The sequence below is a fragment of the Typopeltis vanoorti genome, chromosome 2 (assembly GCF_054136105.1).
Source record: "Typopeltis vanoorti isolate ZY-2024b chromosome 2, IOZ_Tvanoo_1.0, whole genome shotgun sequence".
NCBI lineage: Eukaryota > Metazoa > Arthropoda > Arachnida > Uropygi > Thelyphonidae > Typopeltis > Typopeltis vanoorti.
This window is the reverse complement of record NC_143550.1, coordinates 182014812-182040123: the sequence shown is the minus strand read 5'-3', so window position 1 is coordinate 182040123 and position 25312 is coordinate 182014812. Positions and strand designations below refer to the sequence as shown.

Genomic DNA, 25312 nt, shown 5'->3' with positions numbered 1-25312 from the left:
TTTTCCTCAAGGCTTGCCACTGAATCTCCAAGGTTTGGTTCCTGTTCTCAAATTCTTTCATTTTTTCTTCAATAATCTTTGTGTATTTTAGTCTACAGTTCACATCTGAGAGCTGCTCAACTTTTATTCACTTTAAAACTTTCTTTTCAATATGAAATTCAATTTCATCCTGCTCAAGGCTAAATAGTGATCACTTCCAATTTCAAATTCTCTGTACACTCTGGTGTCCTGCATCAGAGAGAAAACATCACTATCAACAATCACATAGTCAATGAGACTTTTCTTATTTCTTGTCTCTTCTCTCCATGTGAATTTGTGTACATTTTTATGTTGGAACATGGTGTTAATAATAACCAGTCCATGTCCTGAGCAGAAATCCAACAGGTATTTGCCATTATTATTAGCTTTGCTCTTTTCTCCAAATTTTCCCAATATATTTTTGTATGTCTCTCAATCATTTCGTACTCTGCTATTTAGATCCCCTACGAGGACCAACTTTTCCTTTTTCATTGTGTCAGCTGCTTTCTCTAAATCCTCAAAAAATTCCTCCACTTCTACCCTTAGTAGAACCTTCTATGGGACCATAGGCACAAATAAGTCTCATTGTCCAGTCCTTCATTCTGATATTTGCCCACATCATTCTACTTGAGACTGCCTGCCATTCAAGAAGATTAGCCTCGTATTTAGTGTTGAATACTATGGCTACTCTCCTTCTTTTCCTTGAATGTCATTACCTGAATATAACATTCTGTATTTATTGCTCAGAAAGATCTCACCAGTTTTTGTCTTTTTTGTTTCAGTCACCCCTCTTATGTCAATTTGCTACTTATCTAATTCCTCAGCTAGCTCCATTTCTTTGCCATTCAGGCTTCTTATGTTGATAGTACCAATCTTTAGCTCTGGTGATGTTGCGTCGGGGTGTTTTTTCAGATTTGTTCCAGTAGTTGACTTTTCGCTGTTAACCCTGGTTCCCTGGTGAAAACAATGGGGGCATTGTTTAACCCGGCGACGCCTCAACCGGCATGAAATTTTGTCATGTTATATCATCATTTTGCATTTTGGTTTAAGCCAATAAGAATACAATTTGGTAGGCTAAATCCGAAATTGCCAGCCCATCCTTGTTCGTTCAGTATCCAAGTGTACACCACGAGAAGGTGAGGATTGGACATTAGGTCAGAAGCCCTGGTCGGTTCTCCGCATTTCTTTAAAGGCTATGTGGAGGTCTCCTCTCAGTTATACAGCTTTGATCTTTAAGCACCCCGTAGCTAATGTAAGATAACTAAAAGAGTCATTAAAATGTATCTATTTATTTATTTATCTACTTTTTTTTAAACAAGTTACGAAATTTAATGACCTTTTTTTTTTTTTTTTAGTTATCTTACATTAGTTACTTAGGTGGCGCTTTATCCCATAATGCAAAGCACATAAGGATATCTGCTTTGCATTATGGGATAAGGCGCACCCTAAGTAGCTAATGTAAGATAACTAAAAAAAAAGGTCATTAAATTTCGGAACTTGTTTAAAAAAAGTATTGTGTAGAATAAGTATAGAATTGTGCACAGCCAGTATCCATCATTTTTTCTTCCAAAAGGCTCAACGATGATGCCGTCAGCGCCCTTTACCTCGGCCGTAATTTTGCCGTCGCCCCGAAAGAAGTGCCAGTGCTCGATGTAATGGTTAACGTCGAACGGGGGATCGGTCGCTTACCGTCGGAGGTAGCCAACAACATCAGACTCGACGTAGCCAACATCCTCGCTCACTCTTCGCCTCCAAAAAGTAACTTATCTTATGCCCAACGCATGGCTCTCCAGAAACTACGCAAAGAAAAAAGTATCGTCATCACCAGAGCGGATAACGGTAATGCCACAGTTGTTCTTAATACCAGCGAATACAAACGTAAAATGAACACTATCCTCCGCGATCGCGCTACCTACATCCCGCTAGAACACGACCCCACAAAAACACAAGTTAAGAAATTAAAAATCTTACTTAAAAAAGTAACCTCCTGGCCCCCTGACATCACGAAAAAACTTAAACCTTTCTGCTCCCCCCCCCCCCCAAATATACGGTTTACCAAAAATCCACAAACTCAATTCCCCACTCAGACCTATAGTAGATGCCACCAATGCACCTTGTTACAGACTGTCTAAACAGCTGGCCAACTCTCTGTCCCCCCTCACCGAAAATTCCACTTCCTATATAAAAAACTCGACCCACTTTAAAGCCCTCACAGAAAATTTAACCGTGAATAATACAGACATATTAGTAAGCTTTGATATCTCCTCTTTGTTTACCAATATTCCCTTAACTGACACTTTATCTCTCTTAGAAAACGTTTTTCCCTCTGACATCTTAGATCTCTTTTCCTTTGCCATCAACTCTGGGTATTTCTCTTGGAAGAACAAAATCTACAAGCAGATAGAGGGAACTGCCATGGGTTCCCCATCTCTCACCCCCTTGCAAATTTCTATATGGAAGATTTCGAAAAATGAGCCATAGACTCAGCCCCACTCAAACCTTCTATCTGGCTAAGATATGCAGATGATGTGTTCTCTATTTGGCCTCATGGCCCAGACACGTTAGACTCCTTCCTCAGTCATCTCAATAGCCTACATCCAAGAATCCAGTTTACTATGGAAAAGGAAAAGAACAATTGTTTACCCTTCCTAGACACCTTAGTCACACGCCTGCCTAATGATACACCTGCTTTCACTGTATACAGAAAAACCCACACACACACAGGCAGATACATTCACAAACTCTCCCACCACCACCCCTCGCAACAATATGGCATCATTAAAACTCTTACCAAGAGAGCCCACAATCTTTGTTCCAGTGGAACCGCCCTCACTACTGAGCTTAACCACATACACAGAACTTTCCTCTCCAATGGCTACAGCGAACACAGTATCAAAAAAATAATCAATTCCCCCCCATTCCCCGTCTCTCTCGTCAACAAGATTTTAAAAATGCCATCACCATACCCTACATCCGTGGTACTTCAGAAAAAATAGCCAAGATACTAAAAAAGTATAACCTACACACAGCACATAAGCCCCACCGCAAACTTGCTACCCTTATCCGTTCTACGAAAGATCAGCTCCCGCCTCTCTCTCTGCCTGGAGTTTACAAAGTACCCTGTTCCTGTAAGCTTGCATACTTTGGACAGACAGGCAGATCAGCATCCATCCACCTGAAGGAACACAAGTCGTACATCGTTAAATACAACTATGGCCATTCAGGCTTGGCTGACCATGTTTTGGACACCACCCATAGAGTATCATGGAAGAAAACCACCATGCCCCACCACAGCAAATTCAAGAAAGAGAGACTTTTCTTAGAAGCAGTAGCAGCTCTCAGAAACCAATCAAATCTTAATAAATATGGTTGCATTAAGCTTCCGAAGATTTGGGAAACACTCATCACCAGAGGTCCCACCTTACATTCCAGGCCACCTACTACCGCCCTTAGAGGGCACTCCACCTAGATAAGACTTTAGTGTCACCCACGTGGTTGGGCTTAGTATTGTAAGTTTTTGCGTGCATGTTACATTAATTGTTTTTGTAATCCCCGTAGATGTCCTAGTGACTAGGACGAAATATAGGAAGTATTAAATTCTATTTTAATTCTTTTTGAGTGTTGTAAAAAATCCATTAAACCTCCAACATAATGTCCTCACAGCACTTAAGCCTCTACACAAGGAGTCTACATTTAAGTTATGGTCAGGAGCCAACTTAAGTCAAGCAGGGAGAAATAATGGAAGATAGTCTGATGTACAATTGAGTGTAAGAAAAGGGTTCATAATATCTTTACTATTATTCTTCATTTATATAGCTGATATTATGGAAGGAAAGTAGCATTAACCTGATATCAAAATTGAAGATGATAATCTCATTATGCTTGCATCTCTTGATAACCTCATAAGCTTATTATGCAGATAATGTTATACTCTTAAATAAATCCAGTACAAGTTTTCAGAATTCTCTAACTAAACTGAATAATTGCTGTAACAAACTAGGCATAAAAATCAGCAATACAAAAATGAAAACTATGAAAAATAACATCTGCATTATGAATAATGCAGATGTTAAGGAGAACTTACAAAACAAGTAAAATACTTCAGCTAGTTAGGCACAAGTTTTACTGACAATGCAAATTAAATATGGAAACGGACAACAGAATGGGTCAAGGTGTGTGTGTGTGTGTGTGTGTGTGTGTGTGTGTGTGTGTGTGTGGTGGAGGGTAGTCAACTAAATAAATTTATATGGAATAAGAGAAAAATCAGTCCAAACACAAAACTAACAGTATACAAGACCACATTCAACCAATTTTAGCTTATGAATGTAAGAGATGGGTTAGAAATAAAATGGTTGATCAAAAAACAGAGACCATGAATATTAGAGTTCAAAAAAATTAGGGGAGTGAAGAAATGGCATCAATGACAGAATCGTATTAAAAATGAAGATATTAGAAATAGTTAACATTCCATAGCACTAAAGCAGAGAAAATTAATTGTGGTAAGGTCATCACTTAAACAGAATGAAAATGGAATGCTTAGTAAAAGTGGTGTTTTATATTAGGATGGTAAATGACAAAGAAAAGACCCAGACTGATCTAGGTGTATTGATGCAATCAGAAAGTCCTTTGGATTGCCAAAATATAACATATCACAAAATTGAAGTAGTGACAAATAAACTAATTTGAGAAAACATTATTAACAGGAAAAATTTTAAAAAAAGGTTTATTTAAGTGTTATATTTGGAGTATGACCTTATATGGGTCAGAAACATGGACAATTGGGAAGGAAGAAAGAAGCTAAAATGCTGGAGGCATTTGAAATGTGGTTATGGAGAAGAATGGAGAAAATAAAGTGGACTGAAAAAATCATCAATGAAGAAGAATTACAAAGAGTTGAAGAAGAAAGGAATTTACTAAAGACCATAAGAAAAAAAAGCATAACTGGATAAGACATGTATTAAGAGGAGGCAGCCTACTGAAAAGAATGCTAGAAGGAAAAATGGAAAATGCCAGAGGAAATTAGATGAAGAGAATCTGCTGAGATATACCATTGGACCTGTCAAGAGACAGAACACTAATGATGATTAACAGGAAGTTAGTAATAATGCATACTTAATCATACAGTACTATCATAGTATCATGCACAGTGCAAGTAACCAAAATTTTATAATGACCATTATTTTAACAAGAACTGTTTTAGAATACAATACAATATTCTTCATTCACAAAATTTCTTACCCTATCTTTCAATGCCTTCACCAATGCATTGTATTCTTGGTCTTTTTCTTGCAACTGTTGAATATGATATTCTTCTTGGTGTATAAAATCTTGTTCCCTGAAATTAAAAATAGGATAGGATTTCAGTAAACATTTCTCCATGTAAGTATAATTGTTAAATCATGATTTCTGACAAAAATGTATTAGCTGTAAACATTTTAAATTTAATAATCTTGGATATATCAGAAGAAAATTGAAGCTTGTTTGTTTTTAGGTTTAATGGTACAAGAACATCTAAGGTCATGCTGCGCTAAAACACATGTAATAACTAAGCAGCTCATATAAATCTAAAAACTATAGAAGTCAAAATAATAACAATAAGCATAAATGAAACATTTCTTAAAAATATATTATTTAATAAATAAGTAAGACAGCATGAAATCAGTTTAGAAAAACAAATGGAATAGATGCATAAATATAAACTGATGTGAAAAGTATAAAAAAGTATTAAAATTCATAAAACAGACATAAACCCAAGGTTTTTAAAAACATATTTACAAAAATTTTAATCTGCATATATGAGGCACATTCAAAAAGTAAGTTCCGTTTAGAATTTACTGCTTAATTGGATATAGGAGAAGGGTCATGCATGTGTTGTTATCGTTCCTTGTCTCAAATAATTTATAATGAGTGCTGTGATAAAAAATCCCACTACTTGTGAAGTTCATGGTGTGATATGGATTTTGTTGGTGGAAAACAACAGTGCTGCAGAAATCACCAACACTGTGTAAAGTTTACAGGCCTAACGTTCACAATCAAGAACACAGTGGCCAGCCAAGCGTGATGACTGATGATTTTGTGGAAAGAGTGAACACGAAAATTCATGAGAATCATCATTTCATAATTATAGAACTTTCTTTTGAATTTTCCTGGAAGTTTTGTGCTCAGTCATTCATGAGATTGTGACAGAAAAGTTGGGATATAAGAAACTGTATGCCAGATGTTTCCCAAAAATGCAGACCAATGTGTATAAACAGCAATGAGTGGAATCAGCTCAAAAAATGTTTGGAGTGTTATGAAAATGAAGGAGATAAACTTTTTCTCATATTGTGACTGGTGACAAAATGTGGATTTCATACACAAACGAGTCAAAACAGCAATCAATGCAGTATTACCATTCATAACTCCCGAAAGCAAAAAAATTCAAACCGTCATGGTCAATCAAAAAAATTATGATCACTGTCTTCTTGGACAAAAACAGGAACTTCATCACTGATTTTCTTTAGTGAGGAGCCACAATTAATTTTTGTGTTCACGCTTTCTGCCAAATCATCTGTCACTACACTTGGCTAGCCAATGTGCTCTTCATTGTGAACATTGTTATGCCCTTCTTTAAACAAAGGGTACCATTGCCTAACTCTACTGTCACTCATCATGGTTGCTTATGTGCCTCGCAAGGAGGGGAGAGGGATTGAAGCACAGTAATGTAATGATCACAGTGTGATCTACAAGTCTATTTTATATACTTGGATCTCAGCTTGTACAATTCCCACAACATCTGGATAACTTCAATGATTGAAATTATCATAGAGGAAAATACTATTTTTTTTTTTTTGAATTACCCTTATTTAAATGATATCTTTACATTTTTTCTATATTATAGATTTCCAGTTCTCTATTGATTAAATCGAAGTTTCAGAAATATGGCCCAAGTCGTTATATGTTTCGTAAAAAAAGCTCATTGTGAAATGCGCTAAGTTCAATGGCTTGTCAAGGGCCAAATAGCATGGCTTCTTGAAAACCTAATTAATGCTCTGATAGGGCAGTGTATCCTATCCTATTTGTAGAGAATAACGTGGCTACCATTGCATGTGTTCTTCTGGTTGGTCTGCATGTTTTGCAATATTGAAAATCCACGAGTTTCTGCAATAAAAATAAAAATAAAAAAATGAATAAACAAAAAAAAAACAAAAACACCTGCCATCTCATATAAAACTAGCTAAGTCATGCCTTCACTTGAAAAAGCCCTGGTAAAGATTCATTGTGTCTTAGATGGATTTTAATCCATTGTATTTCCAAGCAAATGGCATCATTGAAACTAACTGAACTATGAATGCTCTGTACTGATTGGCAATAAGTCCTAATTTCTAAACAAAAATAAATGGTTCATTTCATTCTGCTTCTTTGGCTGAATAATACCATAAATATTGAATAAAACTAGACAGAACAGCTGAAGTCTATAAATTAACTTACTTGACTTCACATCAATGTTTTGTATGTCTGTGGATAAGTGATTGTGCCTTACTTATACTGCCTGAGTAAGAGAAATAAGTTCAAATCTTGTGTGCAACTTTGAAGTAACTTTTTCAGAAAAACATATTTCAAACAACTAAGGTTATGAGGTTAATATATATATATATATATATATATATATATTAAAATTTCATGCCGGTTAACCATGGCCCCCATTGTTTTCGCCAGGGAACCAGGGCAAACAGTGAAAAGTCAGCTACTGGAACAAATCTGAAAACATACCCCAACTCAACATCACCAGAGTTAAAGATCGGTACTATCAACATAAGAAGCTTGAATGGCAAAGAAATGGAGCTAGCTGAGGAATTAGATAAGTAGCAGATTGACATAAGAGGGGTGACTGAAACAAAAAAGACAAAAACTGGTGAGATCTTTCTGAGCAATAAATACAAAATGTTATATTCAGGCAATGACAATCAAGGAAAAGACGGAGTAGCCATAGTATTCAACACACAAAATACGAGGCTAATCTTCTTGAATGACAGGCAGTCTCAAGTAAAGTAATGTGGGCAAATATGAGAATGGGGAACTGTACAATGAGACTTATTTGTGCCAATGGCCCACACAGAAGGTTCTACTAAGGTAGAAGTGGAGGAATTTTTTGATGCTTTAGAAAAAGCAACTGACACAAAAGGAAAAGTTGGTCCTTGTTGGGGATCTAAATAGCAGAGTAGGAAATGATTGTGAAAGACATACAAAAATATTTTGGGAAAATTTGAAGAAAAGAGCAAAGTATAATAATAATGGCAAATATCTGTTGGATTTCTGCTCAGAACATGGACTGGTTATTACTAACACAATGTTCCAACATAAAAATGTGCACAAATTCACATGGAGAGAAGAGGCATGGAATAAGAAAAGTCTCATTGACTATGTTATTGTTGATAGTGATGTCTTCTCCCTTGTGCAGGACACCAGAGTGTACAGAGGATTTGAAATTGGAAGTGATCACTACTTAGTCTTGAGCAGGATAAAATTGAATTTCATATTGAAAGAATAACATATAAGAAAGTTTTAAAGCGAATAAAAGTTGAGCAGCTCTCAGATGTGAACTGTAGACTAAAATACACAAAGTTTATTGAAGAAAAAATGAAAAAGTCGAGAACAGGAATCAAACCTTGGAGATTCCGTGGCAAGCCTTGAGGAAAGCAATGATTGAATCAGCTAGAGAGGCATGTGGTGAAGTTGTCTGCAAGGATAGAAAAATTAGAACTCCATGGTGGATACAGGAAGTTAAAAAGGCAGTGAAGGAAAAGAAAAAAGCATATTAAAAGTTCCTGTCATATAAGTCAGCTTGTGCTCTTAGAGAATACAGAGAGAAATGCAAGAATGCTAAACAGTGTGTAAAACTAGCTAAACAAAAGTCATGGGAGGACTTTGGCAAGAAAATAGAAAATAAATATCAAGAAGGTGGCAAAATATTCTGGAGGTTGTTGAAGAAGTTTAGGAATGGAGGAAATAGTGCTGTAAAAGGTGACATGAAAACGGAAGAAAAAGATACCCTTGAAGTATTGAAAAACTGCTAAATGAAACAAGCAGTGATGACCGCACAGTGGTAAAAAACACTGACCAGGCATGCAGTCAGGAATGCATATCCATATCTTGAAGTAGAAAAAGCCACCAAAGGCTAAAATGTGGAAATGCAGCAGGAGTAGATGATATTCGACCAGAAATGCACAAGTATGGTGGTATAAAAGTCTTACAGTGGCTGCACTGCATAGTTCAGAAAGCCTGGACAGAGGGATGAATTCCCGATGATTGGAGTAGAGCTCTCATAGTACCTATATATAAAAAGGGAAATAAAACTGAATGTGAGAATTACAGAGGTATTTCCCTACTGAGTGTTCCTGGCAAGATCTATGCAAGTATACTTGAGAAATGGTTGAGAAGAATTGTGGAAGAAAAGCTTGATGAAGAACAAACTGGATTCAGGCCAAATAGAGGCTGTCAGGATCAGATCTTCACTTTACGACAAATAGTTGAGAAAGCATGGGAATATAACAAAGATCTGTATTTAAGTTTTGTCGATTTGGAAAAGGCATATGACAAGGTGCCAAGAGAGAAGCTATTCAATACGCTACAGTTATATGGTGTCAATGGGGCATTATATCAAGCAATACTTAGTCTTTATTTGAGTTGTAAATCAGCAGTTAGAATTGAAGAAAGTATGGGAACATGGTTTAATGTAAAATCTGGTGTCAGACAAGGATGTACATTATCCTCTCTGTTATTCATTATCTATATGGATCACATTATGAAGGAAAGTGGTATTAAACATGATATCAAAATTGGAGATGTTAATGTCAGCTCTTTGCTTTATGCAGATGATGTTATACTTCTAAATAAATCCACTACAAGTCTGCAAGATTCTCTGACTAAATTGAATAACTGTTGTAATAGATATGGTATGAAGGTCAGCAAGAAAAATACAAAGACAATGAAAATAGGAAGAATCACTGAAAATGTCAACTGTGTTGTGAATGGAGAACCTCTGGAACAAGTAAAACACTTCAGCTGCTTAGGCACGATTTTTAATGAAGATGGACAAATTCAATATAGAAATAGACAACAGAATCAACAAAGCTGGTATGGTAGGTAGTCAATTGAATAAATTCATATGGAATAAGGGAGAAATTAGTCGGAACACTAAATTAGCTGTATACAAGACAGTGTTCAAACCAGTTTTAACTTATGGATCTGAGAGCTAGGTCAGAAGTAAAACACTTGACCAAAGACTAGAGACCGCAGATATGAGAGTGCTGAGAAAGATTAGAGGTGTGAACAGATGGCATCAATGGCAATATCATATTAAAAACGAGGATATTAGGAAAGAACTTGACATTGTCAGCATCCAGGAATGCGTTAGCAGAGCTAATCTCAGGTGGTATGGTCACTTAAATGGAATGGGAGAGGAAAGATTATCAAAACAAGTGTTCTCTGCCACGTTGGCAGGAAAACTACCCAGAGGAAGACCAAGATATAGGTGGATTGATACGGTACAAAGTGCCTTAGATGATAGAAATATAAGATCTGATAATGGTGGAGTCTTGAGATGTAACAGACTGATTTGGAGGAAAATTGTAGATAGGAAGTTAGTAATGATGTAATTTTTTCATGTAGTACTATCATATCCTGTACACCCCTTGAGGGTACATGGCAGGAATTTGATGATGATGAGATAGATAATTGCATTCTCTGGCTGGTTTGGAAGGACGAAAAATCCAGCTTCCTGGAAAAGGGCAAGGGGAACCTACCACCAACATTTGAAACAAGCTAACTCACCTTCAAATGAAAAGTCTTTTCTTATGGTTTCTTCTGAAGTAGGTGAGATTCTAACTAAGCTCTTTCAAGCAGAAGGATTTTGTCATACCCACTGTGTGTGACAGTTGTCAAGCTCCAGTTTTCTGGGTTCTTGAACAGCAATGAAGCTTATAGTCTTTTTGGGGAAACACTTCATGCAGAAGGCAGAATACATAGAACCAAGGCAGATGCCAAAGAATGAAAGATGAGTGGCTGTATTATTGTAGATTAACAGAAACAGGGAATGGGGGGGAAAGCAAAGATATGGTGAATGCCATTTCTGTCAAACAGTCCCTACAGAAATATCTGAAAAAAGACATGATTACTGTGAGACAGTGGATGAAGAGAGCCTGCAGGAGAGGAGTTGTCAGAAAATCTCATCTGAACAGCATCAAGATTTTTAGAGGGGTGTTGGGTACATCACTCCACATGTGAGAACAGTATTCCATAGCATGGTGGAATCAGCATTTGTACCAAGTTAATAGCTAGTGACACCTTGAGTGAAAAAGAATGCCAAGTTTTTTGAAAATTGGGGATACTACAGAAGTGATGCGTTTGTGCCATTTAAGGCCAGGGGTGTTAATGAGCTGAATAACCCCTTCATTAACAGAAAAATCTGAAGCGACACACACACACACACACACACACACACACACACACACACACACACACACACACACACACACACACACACACACGTGCGCGCGCACTCGAAATGACAATTCAATTATGACAGGTGGAAGGCAGACCACAAGATGGCAATTTGCTGAAAGCTCCATCACACTAAACCTGATCAAATGTCATGAAAATTCAAAGTGCAACATCAGAGGTTTCTCCAAACCTTTCCATGGCATGTGTCTAAAGGGTATGTGATGTGGGCAGGGAGATTTGCTGTTGATCTTTGCTGATAGAATCCAAATTCTTGATCACTGATTGTTGTTGATTAGGTGACAGTTTCCAGGTGTTAAAGAAATTAACTGTTGATGAACTTTTCTATTACTTTAGAAAATATCAAAGTGAGAGCAATAGGTTGATAGTTCGTTGGTAGACACGTCACCCCCCCCCCACTAATCCCCATTTTTTATGGGTTTGTTTCTGTGTGGTAGGGGGAGCCAATTCAGTATAGAGATGTCTGATGTGTTCATTATGTAGAACAAAGAAATGGTCTAAATAATGAACATTCATTTTTCATTGGTCATCCATGCAGGAGCTAGAAGAAAAGAATGATGCTAGGAGTTTGTAGTAGGGAGAGAGAGGTGAGAATACAGATGGACAGAAATTGTCCAAGCTTTTGCAAGGGACTAGAAGGCAAAACTGCCAGTGGTGAAAGAGATAAGTTTTCAACATTTTACTCTTTCAAAGTCAGATTTACCCTATTAATGATTGTTTTGCAAGTATCAGTGTAATCAGTAAATGAAGCTGGAGTTTTTGTCCCTATGTCCCAAAATTTCTGTCCCTATGTCCAAACCATAGTGACATGAGGACATAGGGACAGAAATTTTGAACAGAGCGGGAAATAAAGACCATTATTCCAACATAGATAATTCATGTAACATGACTGGAATAATTATCTGAAGAATGGTAACAGCAGTCTGACCATGGAAAAAAGTAAAAGTTGTGATCTTCCTATTTGGCATTGTTGTTGTGGTGATAAAGGACAAGAGCTGAGGGGAGGATATTTCATTAGAGATGAAACGTGGATGAGATTATAATCTGAATTACCAAGAGGAATTGTCATCTCAACAATGTACCTGAAAGGAGAACTGGTTAAGAAAAGATCCAGAGTACTGGGTGAGTAGAGAAGCAATGACCTAAATTTGTTTTTGGTCATTTGGTCATTACTGCAAATACCTTGACATCTTTTCTGGTTCTATCAGCAGAAATGGAAAAAAACATAGCCAAATGGAGTTGTGGACAATAAAGTTACTAAGAAAGAGGATTTCATTGTTAGGATAACAGGAATGTAGAACATCTAGCTTCAAAGATAAAAGTCAAAAAAGATCAGAATGATTTTCAGAATGGGGGGGGGGGGGGGCAGGAAATCATCATCATCATCATCATACGTATCAAGGATTTAGGCCTACTATGGCCTGTTCCGGCCTTAGAAGTCATTGTTGAATCGTTTAAGAGGACGTCCTGGTTTTCTTTTTCCTAATGGCTTGTACTTTAAGGCTTGTTTTGGTAATCTTTCTGTTTTCATTCTTTGAACGTGTTCCATCGATCTATGTTTATATTTTTAAATTTTTTCAATTACTGGTTCTTGGTTTAATTCTTTCATAATATCTTCTTTTCTTTTGTGATCAAATAGGGTATACTTTGCAGTTTTTCTCATAAACTTCATTTCTGCTGTTGTTAATCTTTGTTTGTCTTTTTGTTTTATTGTCCAGATTTCACTTCCATACATTAAGACCGGTAGGGCTAATGTATTGTATACTTTTAGCCTGGTTTGTTTTTGAACGAGGTTTGGTTTAAATATAGAGTTAATTACTCCTGTTATTTTAAAATATTTTGTAATTTTTATGTTTATATCTTTTTCATTTTCATAAGTGATCATACATCCTAGATAGTTAAATGAATTCACCTGTTCTAAGATCTTGTTATCTAATACTATTTTAGTTCTTGCTGGATCTTGTCCTTTAAAGGCCATAGTTTTTGATTTTTCCGTTGATATTATCATACCATAATCTTTGGATATCTCATTTAGATTTAAAATAGCTTTCTGTAAGTTATCTTCAGAATTTGTAATTATTATTTGGTCGTCTGCAAAGAGGAGAGTGTTTAAGTTAACTGTAGGTGAAAGTTTAATTCCTTGATGTAAATTTTTACTCCATTTTATTATTATTTCATTTAAGTAGATATTAAAAAGAGTTGCTGAGAGGGGACATCCCTGTCGGACCCCTTGGTTTATCTCTCTTGTATATGATGGCTCATGATTTAATCTTATTTGTATTTGATTATTTTCATATATACTTGTGACAGCTTTTAGGATATTATTTGGTATTTGTCTTTCTTTTAATATGTTAAATAATATGTTTCTTTTAACTTTGTCAAATGCTTTTTCAAAGTCAATAAATGCAATATGTGTTTCTAAATTATATTCTCTTCTTTTCTCTATTATTAATTTTAGGCAGAAGGCTGGGTCTATACATGATCGTCCTTTTCTAAATCCATTTTGTACCTTAGAATAAAGTTTTCGGAATATTTCATTAGTTTGTTATTTAAGATTCTGCTGTATATTTTGTAACATGAATTTAGTATACTGATACCTCTATAGTTTTTAGGGTCATCTCTATTACCTTTCTTAAAGATACGAATCACAATTGCTTTTTTCCATTCTATTGGGGGGATACTAGTTGAGTAAATTTTATTTAAAAATAATAAGTCTTCCTTTGAATCTTGTTCCTGCGTATTTATATAGTTCTGAACCTAGCTTATCTTCTCCAGGTGATTTTCCGTTTCTTGTTTCTTTCAGCCTGATTTCTAATTCTTCTTCAGTTATTTCCTTTTCATTTTCGTTAATTGTTTGCCAGTTGTCTTTTTTAAAATATTTGTCTGTCCACAGTTCTGTGTAGTAATTTAGAAATTCTTCTAATTTCAATTCAGTGTTTAATTTTATGTTTTCTTTGGTATCTGCATTTAGGTGTTTCAAAATCTTATATACATTGGGTCTTATTTTATATAAATCATGTTCTAAATTAGAAACAAATTTATTCCATGATTCTCTATGTCTTTTTCTGACTTCTCTTTTAGCTATGGATCTTATTCTTTTATATTCTATTTCATCTTCTAATCTTTTACTGCTTAACCATTTGTGATAGGCTTCTTTTTTCTTTTTGATTATTTCTTTGATTGTATCATCCCAGATCTTCAGTTATTTTCTTTTATTGAATTTTTTGGTCTTTCCTAAGCTTTCATTTGCTGCTGCATTTAGTATCGTTTTTATATTAAGCCATTCTATTTCTATTTCTTCATCTTGTTTTATTTTATCTAGATACTGGTTAATTCTTTGTTCACATAGCCATTGTACATTTGTGTCATTCAATAGTCTAGTTTTATAAACAAATGTTTCAATTTTTCTTTCTGTTCTTGTTACTTGTAGCCATTTAGGTGGTAATCTTAATTTTATTTTAACAAGGAAGTGGTCACTGCTTATTTCATATCCTCTGTGAACTCTAACATCTAGTGAAAATTTTGATGTCTTTTCATTTAATATGAAGTAATCTAATATTGATTTCCATCCTCTTGCTGCCCAAGTATATTTATGTATGTCTTTATGTTTATAGAAGGAATTCATTATTTTTAGGTTATTATAAACTACAAAGTCAATCAATTTTTTACCATTTCTGTTTAGAGTGTGTTCTCCATGTATTCCTATATTATTAATTTTCGTGTTTCCAATTCTTGCATTTAAGTCTCCTGCTAAAATTATGAAATCATTTTTATTTATTTTATTATATATGTTTTGTAGCTGATTATAAAAATCAATATTATCCTGTTCTCTTCCTTCTTCTGGGGCATATAAACCAATTATTGTTAAATAGCCTCTATCTATTTTTATTCTAGCTTCTATTATTCTTTCATTCCATAATTTATAATGTTTTAACTGTTTTGAAAGGGAGTTATGAATCCAAATCATGACTCCTGCTTGTGCTCTTTGGTCTCTGTCGACTCCACTGTATATCACATTAAAATTTTCAGTTCTCATAGTTCGTTTTAATTTCTTTTTTGTTTCAGTGATTACTGCTATTTTAAAATTTCTTTCATTTAATAACTGGTCTAATTCTATTTCTTTATATGCTATTCCTCTTACATTCTAGTTTGCTATGTGTATTATATTTTGTCGTTTCCATTTTCGTTTTCCCTTTTCCATTCCAGGGTCGTTTCCCATAGATTCAATCCGATTATCTTTTTCTGTTAGCTTACAAGTATGGTTATGTTCTCCATGTCAGGGGACTAGCCTGACGATGGAATAGTTCAGTGGTAGGGCTGCTACCTTAAGGCTTCTGAACTCGCCTTCTTCCGAATTTAAACCCATAGGAGGAATAGAGTATATTGAAGGGGAAAGGGTAGATTATAGAAGAAATATAGTAAGGTTTATAGAGAGGGCATAGTTGTAAGGCCAGAAATGAAAAGACCCCATGGCCCTCGAGTACTCTAATAACAGGAATAACAGTACTGAATAACAGGAAATCATAAGCCACACAAGATCAAAAAGAGGAGAATCAAGATTAGTCACCCCTCTGTCAAGAAACATTAGGACTGTAGAAAAGAAGAAATGCCTCTCTTGTGGTGGTAGATGGAATCATGCAGAGCATAGTTTGAACAATTAAGATGGACCACGGTTGTAGCAGCAGTAATTTGGAGTTCTCCAAAATAGATTAGGTTGGAGCTGCAGGTAAAGCTCCCAATAATTTAAGTTAACATTTATTCTGAATGTTGGTGAAGTGGACGTGGAAGAGATTTTTCTGTAAGTTTGAGTTCTGAGTTTTTGCCATATTTCCAGGGTGGCTTGTTTCGTTTATTTTAACTGCACTTAAACACAACTGGTGTTTAAGTGGTGAAGAGAAAAAGAGCAGGAAAATTAAGTCTCCTTGCCATAACATGGCTTCAACAGTGCCCTTCGCAAACAACTACATAGCCTGTCTCCTGGAAGGATATGGCAGTACAGAAGGGAGTAGCATTATGCAACACCTGATAGAAAGGTGTACCATCAGATGGCACATAAAATGCAGTGCATTGAGTGCATTCTCGTAAACTGCCTTATAGAGATATATTAATCCTGCATACGAGAGGCCAAAGTACCTACAAGCACATCAGTACCATGTGTGTGGAGTGCCAAGTGAGGACTGACATAGAAGTTTATTGATTTTTTTTTGAAGAGTTGCAAGTTCTGATTGTTTGAGAATACTTAATGAGGGCTGTTCCAGAAAATAGGGTAGATGAAATAAAAGGTCAAGAGAGAAGTGAGTTTGGTGTGTTTGCAGCTGCATAGTAAACTGTGTGTGGGGGGGGAGCAATAGCACCTGTTAATACAGCAGCTATTGCTCCTGTATTAACAGGTGCAACAAAAAGTGGAGGAATAATGATTGTTAGTTGAAGTACCTGTAGAATACATACAGTGTTGAAACATATATGAGACAGAAGTTGAAATTAATCTGTAAGACAGCGATCATCTATGAGCCAAATTGCTCTCCTCTGGACAGAATCGGGAATTTTTAGAGAGGTTTTATGTGTTCCACCCCAAACATGTGAGCAGTATTCTATGCATGGGCAGATTTGGGATTTGTATATAGTTAAGAGTCGGTTGGGTGCAAAACTGCATCTTGAACAAAACAGAATGCCCAGTTTTTTGGATGCTGAGGGGGCTACTGTTGTGATGTGTTTATGCCAGGAGAGACGAGAGGCAAATGCAGAGAGATCTCATTTTGTCTGGATAATTTGTTTATTACTGAGGGTACAAGCAGGTGAGCTGAGATCTCGTTTGTGAGAGAAAAGGCAAGACTGTTTTGGTGGTACTGAATGTGACATTCACTCCATTTAAAGATGGCATGTAGATGAATGTTTAGGGTACTGGCTCTATGATCTTGAAGTTGGGATATCAGAGTGCTATTGTGTGGATAGGATTGGTGGTGATTGAGAGCAAGTCATTTATGTATAAGAGAAAGAGAGTAGGTAATAAAATGAGCCTTGAAGCACTTGGTAGATAAGCTCAAAAAGAGGGAGCCATCTACTATGACTCACAGAGAACAACCATAAGATGAGAGGAGGACCAGAGGATGGCAGTTTGTTTAGCAGACCTCGATACCACACATAGTCAAAAGCATTGAAAATACAAGGGAAAAAGCAAAAGTTTCTCCTAATCTTTCCATGGCATGTGTCCAGTGGTGGGTAATGTAAGCTAAGAGGTCAGGTGCAGATCATGAATGGTGAACAGAAATTGTATAATAGATTGTAAAGACAATACAGGACATGTGTCAGCTCTAGAGCACAATACTTGAGAACAATTGGAGAGATGCCATCAGGACCAGAAGACTCTTTAGTGTTCAAGTTAAGTAATTTTATGTCTTTCTGCTGAAAAACTAAGGCATACGGTGCTTGGATTCTGGTATGGTAAGAGGGTAATTTCCCTTGGTCATCTATGCAGGAGTTTGAGAAAAAAGGGAGATGCTTGAAGGCAATCTTTATCTTTGGGTGAAGTAACGGTGGTGCCATGAGAGAGAGAGATGTAGAAGTGCAGTTGAGCAGAATCTGACTAATGGTCTTAGCAAGGGACCAAAAGGCATGGCTTTCTTTGGGACAGGAGGCAAGAGTTTTCTGTTGTTAGCCTTTATATAATCTAATTCAGATCTGCTAATGACTGTTTTGCATTTGTTGCAGGCAGCTGGAAGAACTACTGTTGTGCCATTTAAGATCTAGAGACTCTGGATCTCCACAGCAGATCCCTTATACTCAGTGTCCCTTATATTCGGTATCCCTTATACTCAGTGGTGAGCTACGCAAATTTTAACAAAGGGCTTGCATTGTTGAACAAACAAACAAACAAAACTACACCGACGCCATCTATCGCCAACCACCACCACTAGTATTTCCACAGACAATCACAAACATCCATGCCCACGGCGGGATGTTTGTGAACACAAATGGATGTTTGCGGGGTGTTTATAAACAGAATAAATTTGTTTTGTTTACGATAGAAGTTTTTATGACAATCTATAAATAATACATAAATATTATCTAAAACACAATAATATTGAAATACGTTATATTTCTCTTTTGTTTTTATACTTCAAGTGATAACAACGGTACCAATCAAGGGGCATTATTTTATAGTCCTATTTATTTATATGTGATTACCAAAAGTGAATTCTTATTTGTAAAATGGTAGTAACAATAACTATAATATTTTATTTAATAAAATCACTTTCGAGATGATTTTACATGAAAAAAAAAAAAACCTCACTGTCTGGTGCACATTTACCCAGAAAAAAACTCTCTCCTTTACAGGTTAACATTTACAAACAATTACTTTAAGGAAATACTTATGCCAATAGCTGCCACACCTTATTTCCTTCCTCCTTCACGTCTTGTGTTCTTCTAGGAGGATCTATAGCCGAGTGATGATTTTCTAGAAAATATTTGACATAGGGATTCGGATTAAATTCATTCAAGGGTTTCCCATTTATACATATTGTCATTAAATCCAAAATATGTTATAGTGAGAGAAGATCTCTTCATCGTTATGATATCATTCTTCACACTAAAAGCTTATTCGGCTTCAGCGCTGTAAACTGCAATTGTTGCCATAATCACTTTGGTTTTTTTCACCATACGAGGAATTTTGTTTTGTAACTCTCCAGTCAAAACCATTTCCACTAAATCTCTAAAATCATTAATTTTAATTTCATATTTCAAAATAAAATTTAAAGATCTAATTCTCTTTTTTCCTTCTAACCATGGACACGTAACTTCTTTCATATTCCATGTTTCAGGATAACATACATTTAAAATGTTTTCAGTTCTTCATCTTCCAAATCCTCATAATTTTCATTTTTAAGTTTAAAATTTCTTTGCTGCATTAATCTATCCTTTAAAGACATTATAAGAGGGTTTAGTAATGTTTCTATTGGTAGTTTGTGAAATCTGATTTGCTTTCACTATTCTTTCAAATTCTTTTGATTTTAACATGGTATCAATTTTAGATTCACAAGAACCTACAGAATTTTAAAAATCATTAATTGCATTAATTGTTTGCATGATTAAGGAGTTAGCTCTTATAATACTTATATTGCGACTTTATAGAGCTTCTGACAGATATGATAATTCTTGTAGGATGTCAATCATTAATGCTAGATCTTTTAAAAATTCAAATTGAGAAGTCGGTTTAAAAAGTCCTTATGTTTATCTTGTGATTTAAAATGCTTGCATAAAGCTGGGTAATTTCTCCACAAAGCAAAAGCTGTTCATAAACTGCAAGCTGCCCATCATGCTCCAAACACACGGCTGATCTTTAAAATTTCGATACCAAGGTCTTTTGCAATCGTATTCAATTCTTGTTGATTTTTTGGTGATTGATCATAAAAAAATCACATAATTTATCCATAAATATTTCAAAATGATTTATTTCTTTAATGTTTTTTATCGAATCGTCTAATGCTAATTGTAAACAATGAGCTACGCAATGCCAAATCACAATGTTCGGAAATTTTTGTAGAAGTTTGATTTGTTTCCTAACATTACACTAGCTCCATCAGAACAAAATGCAATGAGATGATTTTTTAAATAGTTATCAGAAAATCCATATGAATTTAAAGTAGCAATTATAGTAGCATGTGTACATTCCACGGTGGTATTTTCTAGTTCTACAAGATCTACAAAAATCATACATGGCTCAACTTGTATGTGAATAACTAAAACAATTATTTTCTATAATAGCAGACGAATTGACAACATTATCGATTCGTCTGCTATTATAGAAATTTTGCAATTTTTTTTCTATTATTTTGGAGAATATTTCTAATTTTATTTGTTTAGAAGTATGTTCAACTATTCTAATTCCTGAGAATCTAGAATGCAATGATAATCCTAGATCAATACCATTTTTAATTTGCAGCTTGATTAAATCTGGTAAATCAGACATTGGTCGGTTTTTCTTAACCAAATTATAAACAGAATTAAACATTTTTCTTTTTCATTTAGTTTGTCAATTAAATTTGGTAATATAGATTCACTACATTCTTCATTTATTTTTATGATTTTATTATGAGCAAATGATTCATTATATTTGAATAACTTTTTATGCAAAGACGCAGTTCTTGAGTCTGAAGTGTTTCCATTCGGTTCCATTTTCATTTCTACCCATTCCTTTGACAGGTGACAACTTTTTTTCTCCTTCAACACCCAAGTTTTTATATTTTGAGCAAACATGACATCCTAATTTCCACTTATACTGCATTTAGAAATACGATGTTTGCTTCTCGTTCCAGCAATCAGGTAAATGATTTTCTTTTTCTCCTCCAACTTGTTGCATCTTCGTTGAATCAACGTGCGTATTATCTTCAACTTCATCTTCATTTTCAACAGCAGTAGAATCAACAGAATCACTTTTCGTTATTTTTTTTTCCCAAAAAAATTTAATGAAATTCACTGTCTTTTCATGTTCGCTGAAAAAATACTTATAAAAATAAAATTTGCTAAATATACAGTTTTAAATTTATTATTATTTTTAAATTTTAAACACAAACAATTGTTACACATCAGTGTACTGATGAACACAGAACTAATGTCCAGTGGAACAACCTGCTGATGTCAGTTTTACGAACATTTGATTGTCTACTGGTTTTACCATACGACTGGCTACCATAAGGGAGAAGGGTAAAGATAGAGCATGCTATCTTTATTTATTTTCAAACTTTCATTATAGAGGAGTTATAGAGAAGTTGAAACAATAATTCCAAATAATCTAAACACTGCCGAACAGAATAATTTTTGTTAGGTTACCGTACGAGCTTGTGGCTTAATATATTTCAAAAATTATGTTTTTTTTTTAAATAAAAAGTAAACAAGAAGAACAAGGGGCTCACAAATTTGAGAAAAACTTAACAAAGGGCTCGCGTGAGCCCCCGCATTAAGATAATCAATTACTACATTCACTTTTGGATACACAATTTTTCACTAATAATGCTACTTTGATGGTTGAACAATTAACTGTTATCTTGAGAATGCCAGCTTTATGTGATAGTAAAACATTAGCGTAAAAGTTAAATTAGTTATTCATTTATGCATTTTAAATGTAATGCATAATTGGTTTTCTAAGATAAGTATGATGCTACTACTACTTTATTACTGACAATTCTGAGGAAACAGATTTTATAAAGTACCTTATATAATACACAGCAATTATCATTATTACAGTAACTTCCACAGAGTCAGTAGACTCATTGTGAGAGGCCAACTTAATTAATAACATGTCTAACAAGCATAATGAACCTTGAAATCATGTAACTCCCAACATTTACAATGCATTCTGATCACCAACCACTCTCCATGTAAAATACCTTCAAATACAATCCTCCTCACAACCTTCTTCACCACATCTTTACACAACTTCTAGGAATGGCCTCTTGTTCTTCCCATTTTACACTTTACTCTTTTTATAATCTTTTCTGTATTAATCTGGTGACATCCTAACATCCCTTAATCAACTTGAAGGTCTCTATCATATCACTTCATATCCTCCTATCCACCAAACTCTGAAATCTACATAACTTCAACCACTGTACACAACCAACACTCCAGAGTCTCAATATCATTTTGGTCATTTCTCTCTGAATTCTCTCTAGTGTTTTCACATCACAATGAAAACTAGGAAATCAAATCTGAGCACAATAGTCCACATGTGATCTAACCAATCCTTATATGGAGGCACAACTATCTGCTTATCCTGACATGTCAGTGTACTTCTATCAACCGTGCAGTCTCTGCAACACTTAAATACGTGCCCTTGGAAATTGGTCCACTGTTTGCCATCACTCCAAGATTCCAATCTCATCCACTTCCTGAAGCACAGCGCCACCAATACAGTATACAGCCTTATATCTCTGCACCTTAAAGTACAGCACCTTGAATTTTTTTAATATTAAAAACAACAACAATTTTCTAGTATCATTCAGAAAGTCAATATTCAATCTGTTATTCAATCTCATCTTCTGCAGCTTATACACTAACTTTATGAAATGTCTTTGCAAAATCCAAGAGTATCACTGTGTACAAATCTCTCTCTTATTCAATACATTCATCATCTTATAATATGTAAGCAGCAGATGCTTGAACAAGACTTACACAAACCCATCCTAACTAACATAGAGAATCCTATATCCATCAACTCAATCCTCTATTCTATTCCTAAACAATTTTTCCAATACTCTAATACAAATGCAGATATATAGACCAGTATATAATTGCAAACTTCTATCCTAGAACCATGCTTGTGGAGCATACTATTTTGACTTCTCTCCACTCCTGAGGAGCCTTTCACATTGCAAGACTTTCATTAAATAACCAGGTCAAGGGCAAGTTAACTCTTGCACATTCCTTAAAAATACATAGTGATATGTCATCCATTCCCAAATTCTTATTAATATCTAACACAGGCAACACTTGATATACCTCTGATTCCTTCACTTATAATTCTCTAATATCTGCCTCTCTTCTGATGAAGAGAAGCAGATATTACATCATTCACACCAGGATGGTAATGCTGATAAAGTACTCATTAAATAACTCCACCATACCATTTGCTATGGTCAATTTTGTTACCATAATTATCCACTAGTGACAACCTTCCATTAATTATTCTTCCTCTTGCTTGCCACATATCGATCTCCATACAAAGCAATCCTATCATCTTTTGATGCTTGCTTCTTCCAATTAACTTCCTTCTCATTCACATCAGTCAGTCAATTACTTCTGCAGACATTAATTTCCTCTTCCATACATTTAACTTCACTCTTTACTTTCATCAACTCTTGCTAAAGCACTTCCACTTTATTTCCATTATTATTGTCAAGCACTTGCATCCATTTTTTGATTATTTCTGGTAACACTATTCTCATTTTTGAAACACTCCATCTGTTATAAACACTCATTTAAAACAATCTATTTGTCGCACATACTATAATACTTTCCTTCTTCTCACTTTACCTAACAGCCCATAAATCTCTTACGTTGTCTGACACACACACACACAGGCAGTGGATACATTGTGAAAAATCCAGAGAAAATCCTAATCTTCGAGTTGAAATCTGTGCTTCCTTGCTGCTACTTACTTTTGTAACGTCAATTATGTTAAACCAAACAGCAACAACTCAAGCCAACAAAACTAAAATCATAATACCATGCCTAAATCCAATATGTTTATTATACAAAAGTGCCATTACAAAAAGATACACAATATAATTAAAAAAAATACACTTTTATTAGTACGATTCAAACACACCACTATTTCTCCTTGCAATACTAGCGATCCCTGCAATATGTTTATTCATGATTATGATCACCTTGATGGACCAGTGATTACAGTCGGGATTTCTCCATGACTGAGGTCATAAAGAGTCCAGATATTCCTGTCTTGGGCCTTTCTTCTCAATTTTCTTCTAACTTTCTTAATCAATTGGTCTTCCCACTTAAATGCCAATCTTCCAGGTTTCCTTTTGGTACTCTTGGATACCAATTTGTTACTCTGACTATCCATCTGTTGTCTCTCATTCTGGCAAGATGTCCTGCCCATCTACTTTTGCTGTTGTGGATTGCTTTTATTACATCTTTGAGTCAGACATCTTCCTGATTTCTGTGTGTCTTACGTGGTCTATTTTATTGCACATTCTTCTTTCTATTGTATGTTAAGTTGTTATTAAGCTTCGTTGATCTTTTAAAGTTGTGTTCCATGTTTCACTGCCATAAGTTAATGCTGATAGGATGTGACTATTGAAAGATGGGCTCTTATTTCTATATCTATGTTTTGGTTGGTAATTGTTGATTTTATTTTGTTGAAGGCTATCCAAGCAGCTCTTTTCCTCCTTGCTATTTCATTTAATATGTTGTTATTCATTTTTATGGACTGTCCGAGCTAGATGTAATCTTCAACTTATTCAATGGTGTGGTATTCTAGAGTGATTGTATAATCTTTACAGTAATCGTTTTTCATCCATCTTGTTTTGTCCAGAGGTATTTCCAATCCACTTTTTTGGCAATTTTGGCTTATGTCATTCAGCATTGATTCTAAGAGTTCAGGGAAGTGAGATATTAATACCACATCATCAGTGAATAATAGGATATTTAACATTTCACCATCAATGTTTATTCCACCTTTCATGTCAGTTTTTCGAATTGTTGTATCCCAATTTACGATTATTATTCTATCTAGAGAATTCTGCATATCTTTATTCAACTTTTATCTATGTACGAGATATCACCCAAAAATACAAATATTTAAGTTATTTCTCCCCTTAGTGTCCCTAATATTTATATTATACTGTGCCTTTTGGGACATTTAGTTTGAGATATTAAATACAAAAACAAGGAGCAATTACTAAAATATGTCTGAAAGTGAAACAACATTGCAGTCGTGACACTTTATCTCGTTTTTTAACACATTAATTTCCCGCATGATTAGGTTCGTACGTTTTTCAAGTGGTGCATTGGGCAGCAATTTCAGACAACTGTTTTATCAATGAACAAAGGTTTATTAAACTCATTAGTATGGTACAATTCAATTTCTAATATAATTCAATTCAATACTAAGAAAACATTTACAAAATAACATTAGCTTATCACAAGTAATTTGGCTGTGATCCTATATGGGTATTGCGATCATAACAAATTCAACTCATACAATCATATGTATAATCCCAGATCTAACTAACACTTTAGTTAACCCTATATTAGTCTAAATATACGCTATATGCTG

At 34.9% G+C, this 25312-nt stretch overlaps 1 protein-coding gene across 1 annotated transcript in view; it reads right to left on the bottom strand.

Annotated features, from left to right (window-relative positions):
- The window catches only part of LOC150109710 (uncharacterized), a 493008-nt gene that overhangs the window by 144948 nt on the left and 322748 nt on the right, over positions 1–25312 (bottom strand). The window contains exon 16 of the mRNA XM_090403026.1: positions 5257–5353. Within this exon, the coding sequence (XP_090259152.1) occupies positions 5257–5353 (97 nt within the window). The remainder of the gene's footprint in view (positions 1–5256; positions 5354–25312) is intronic.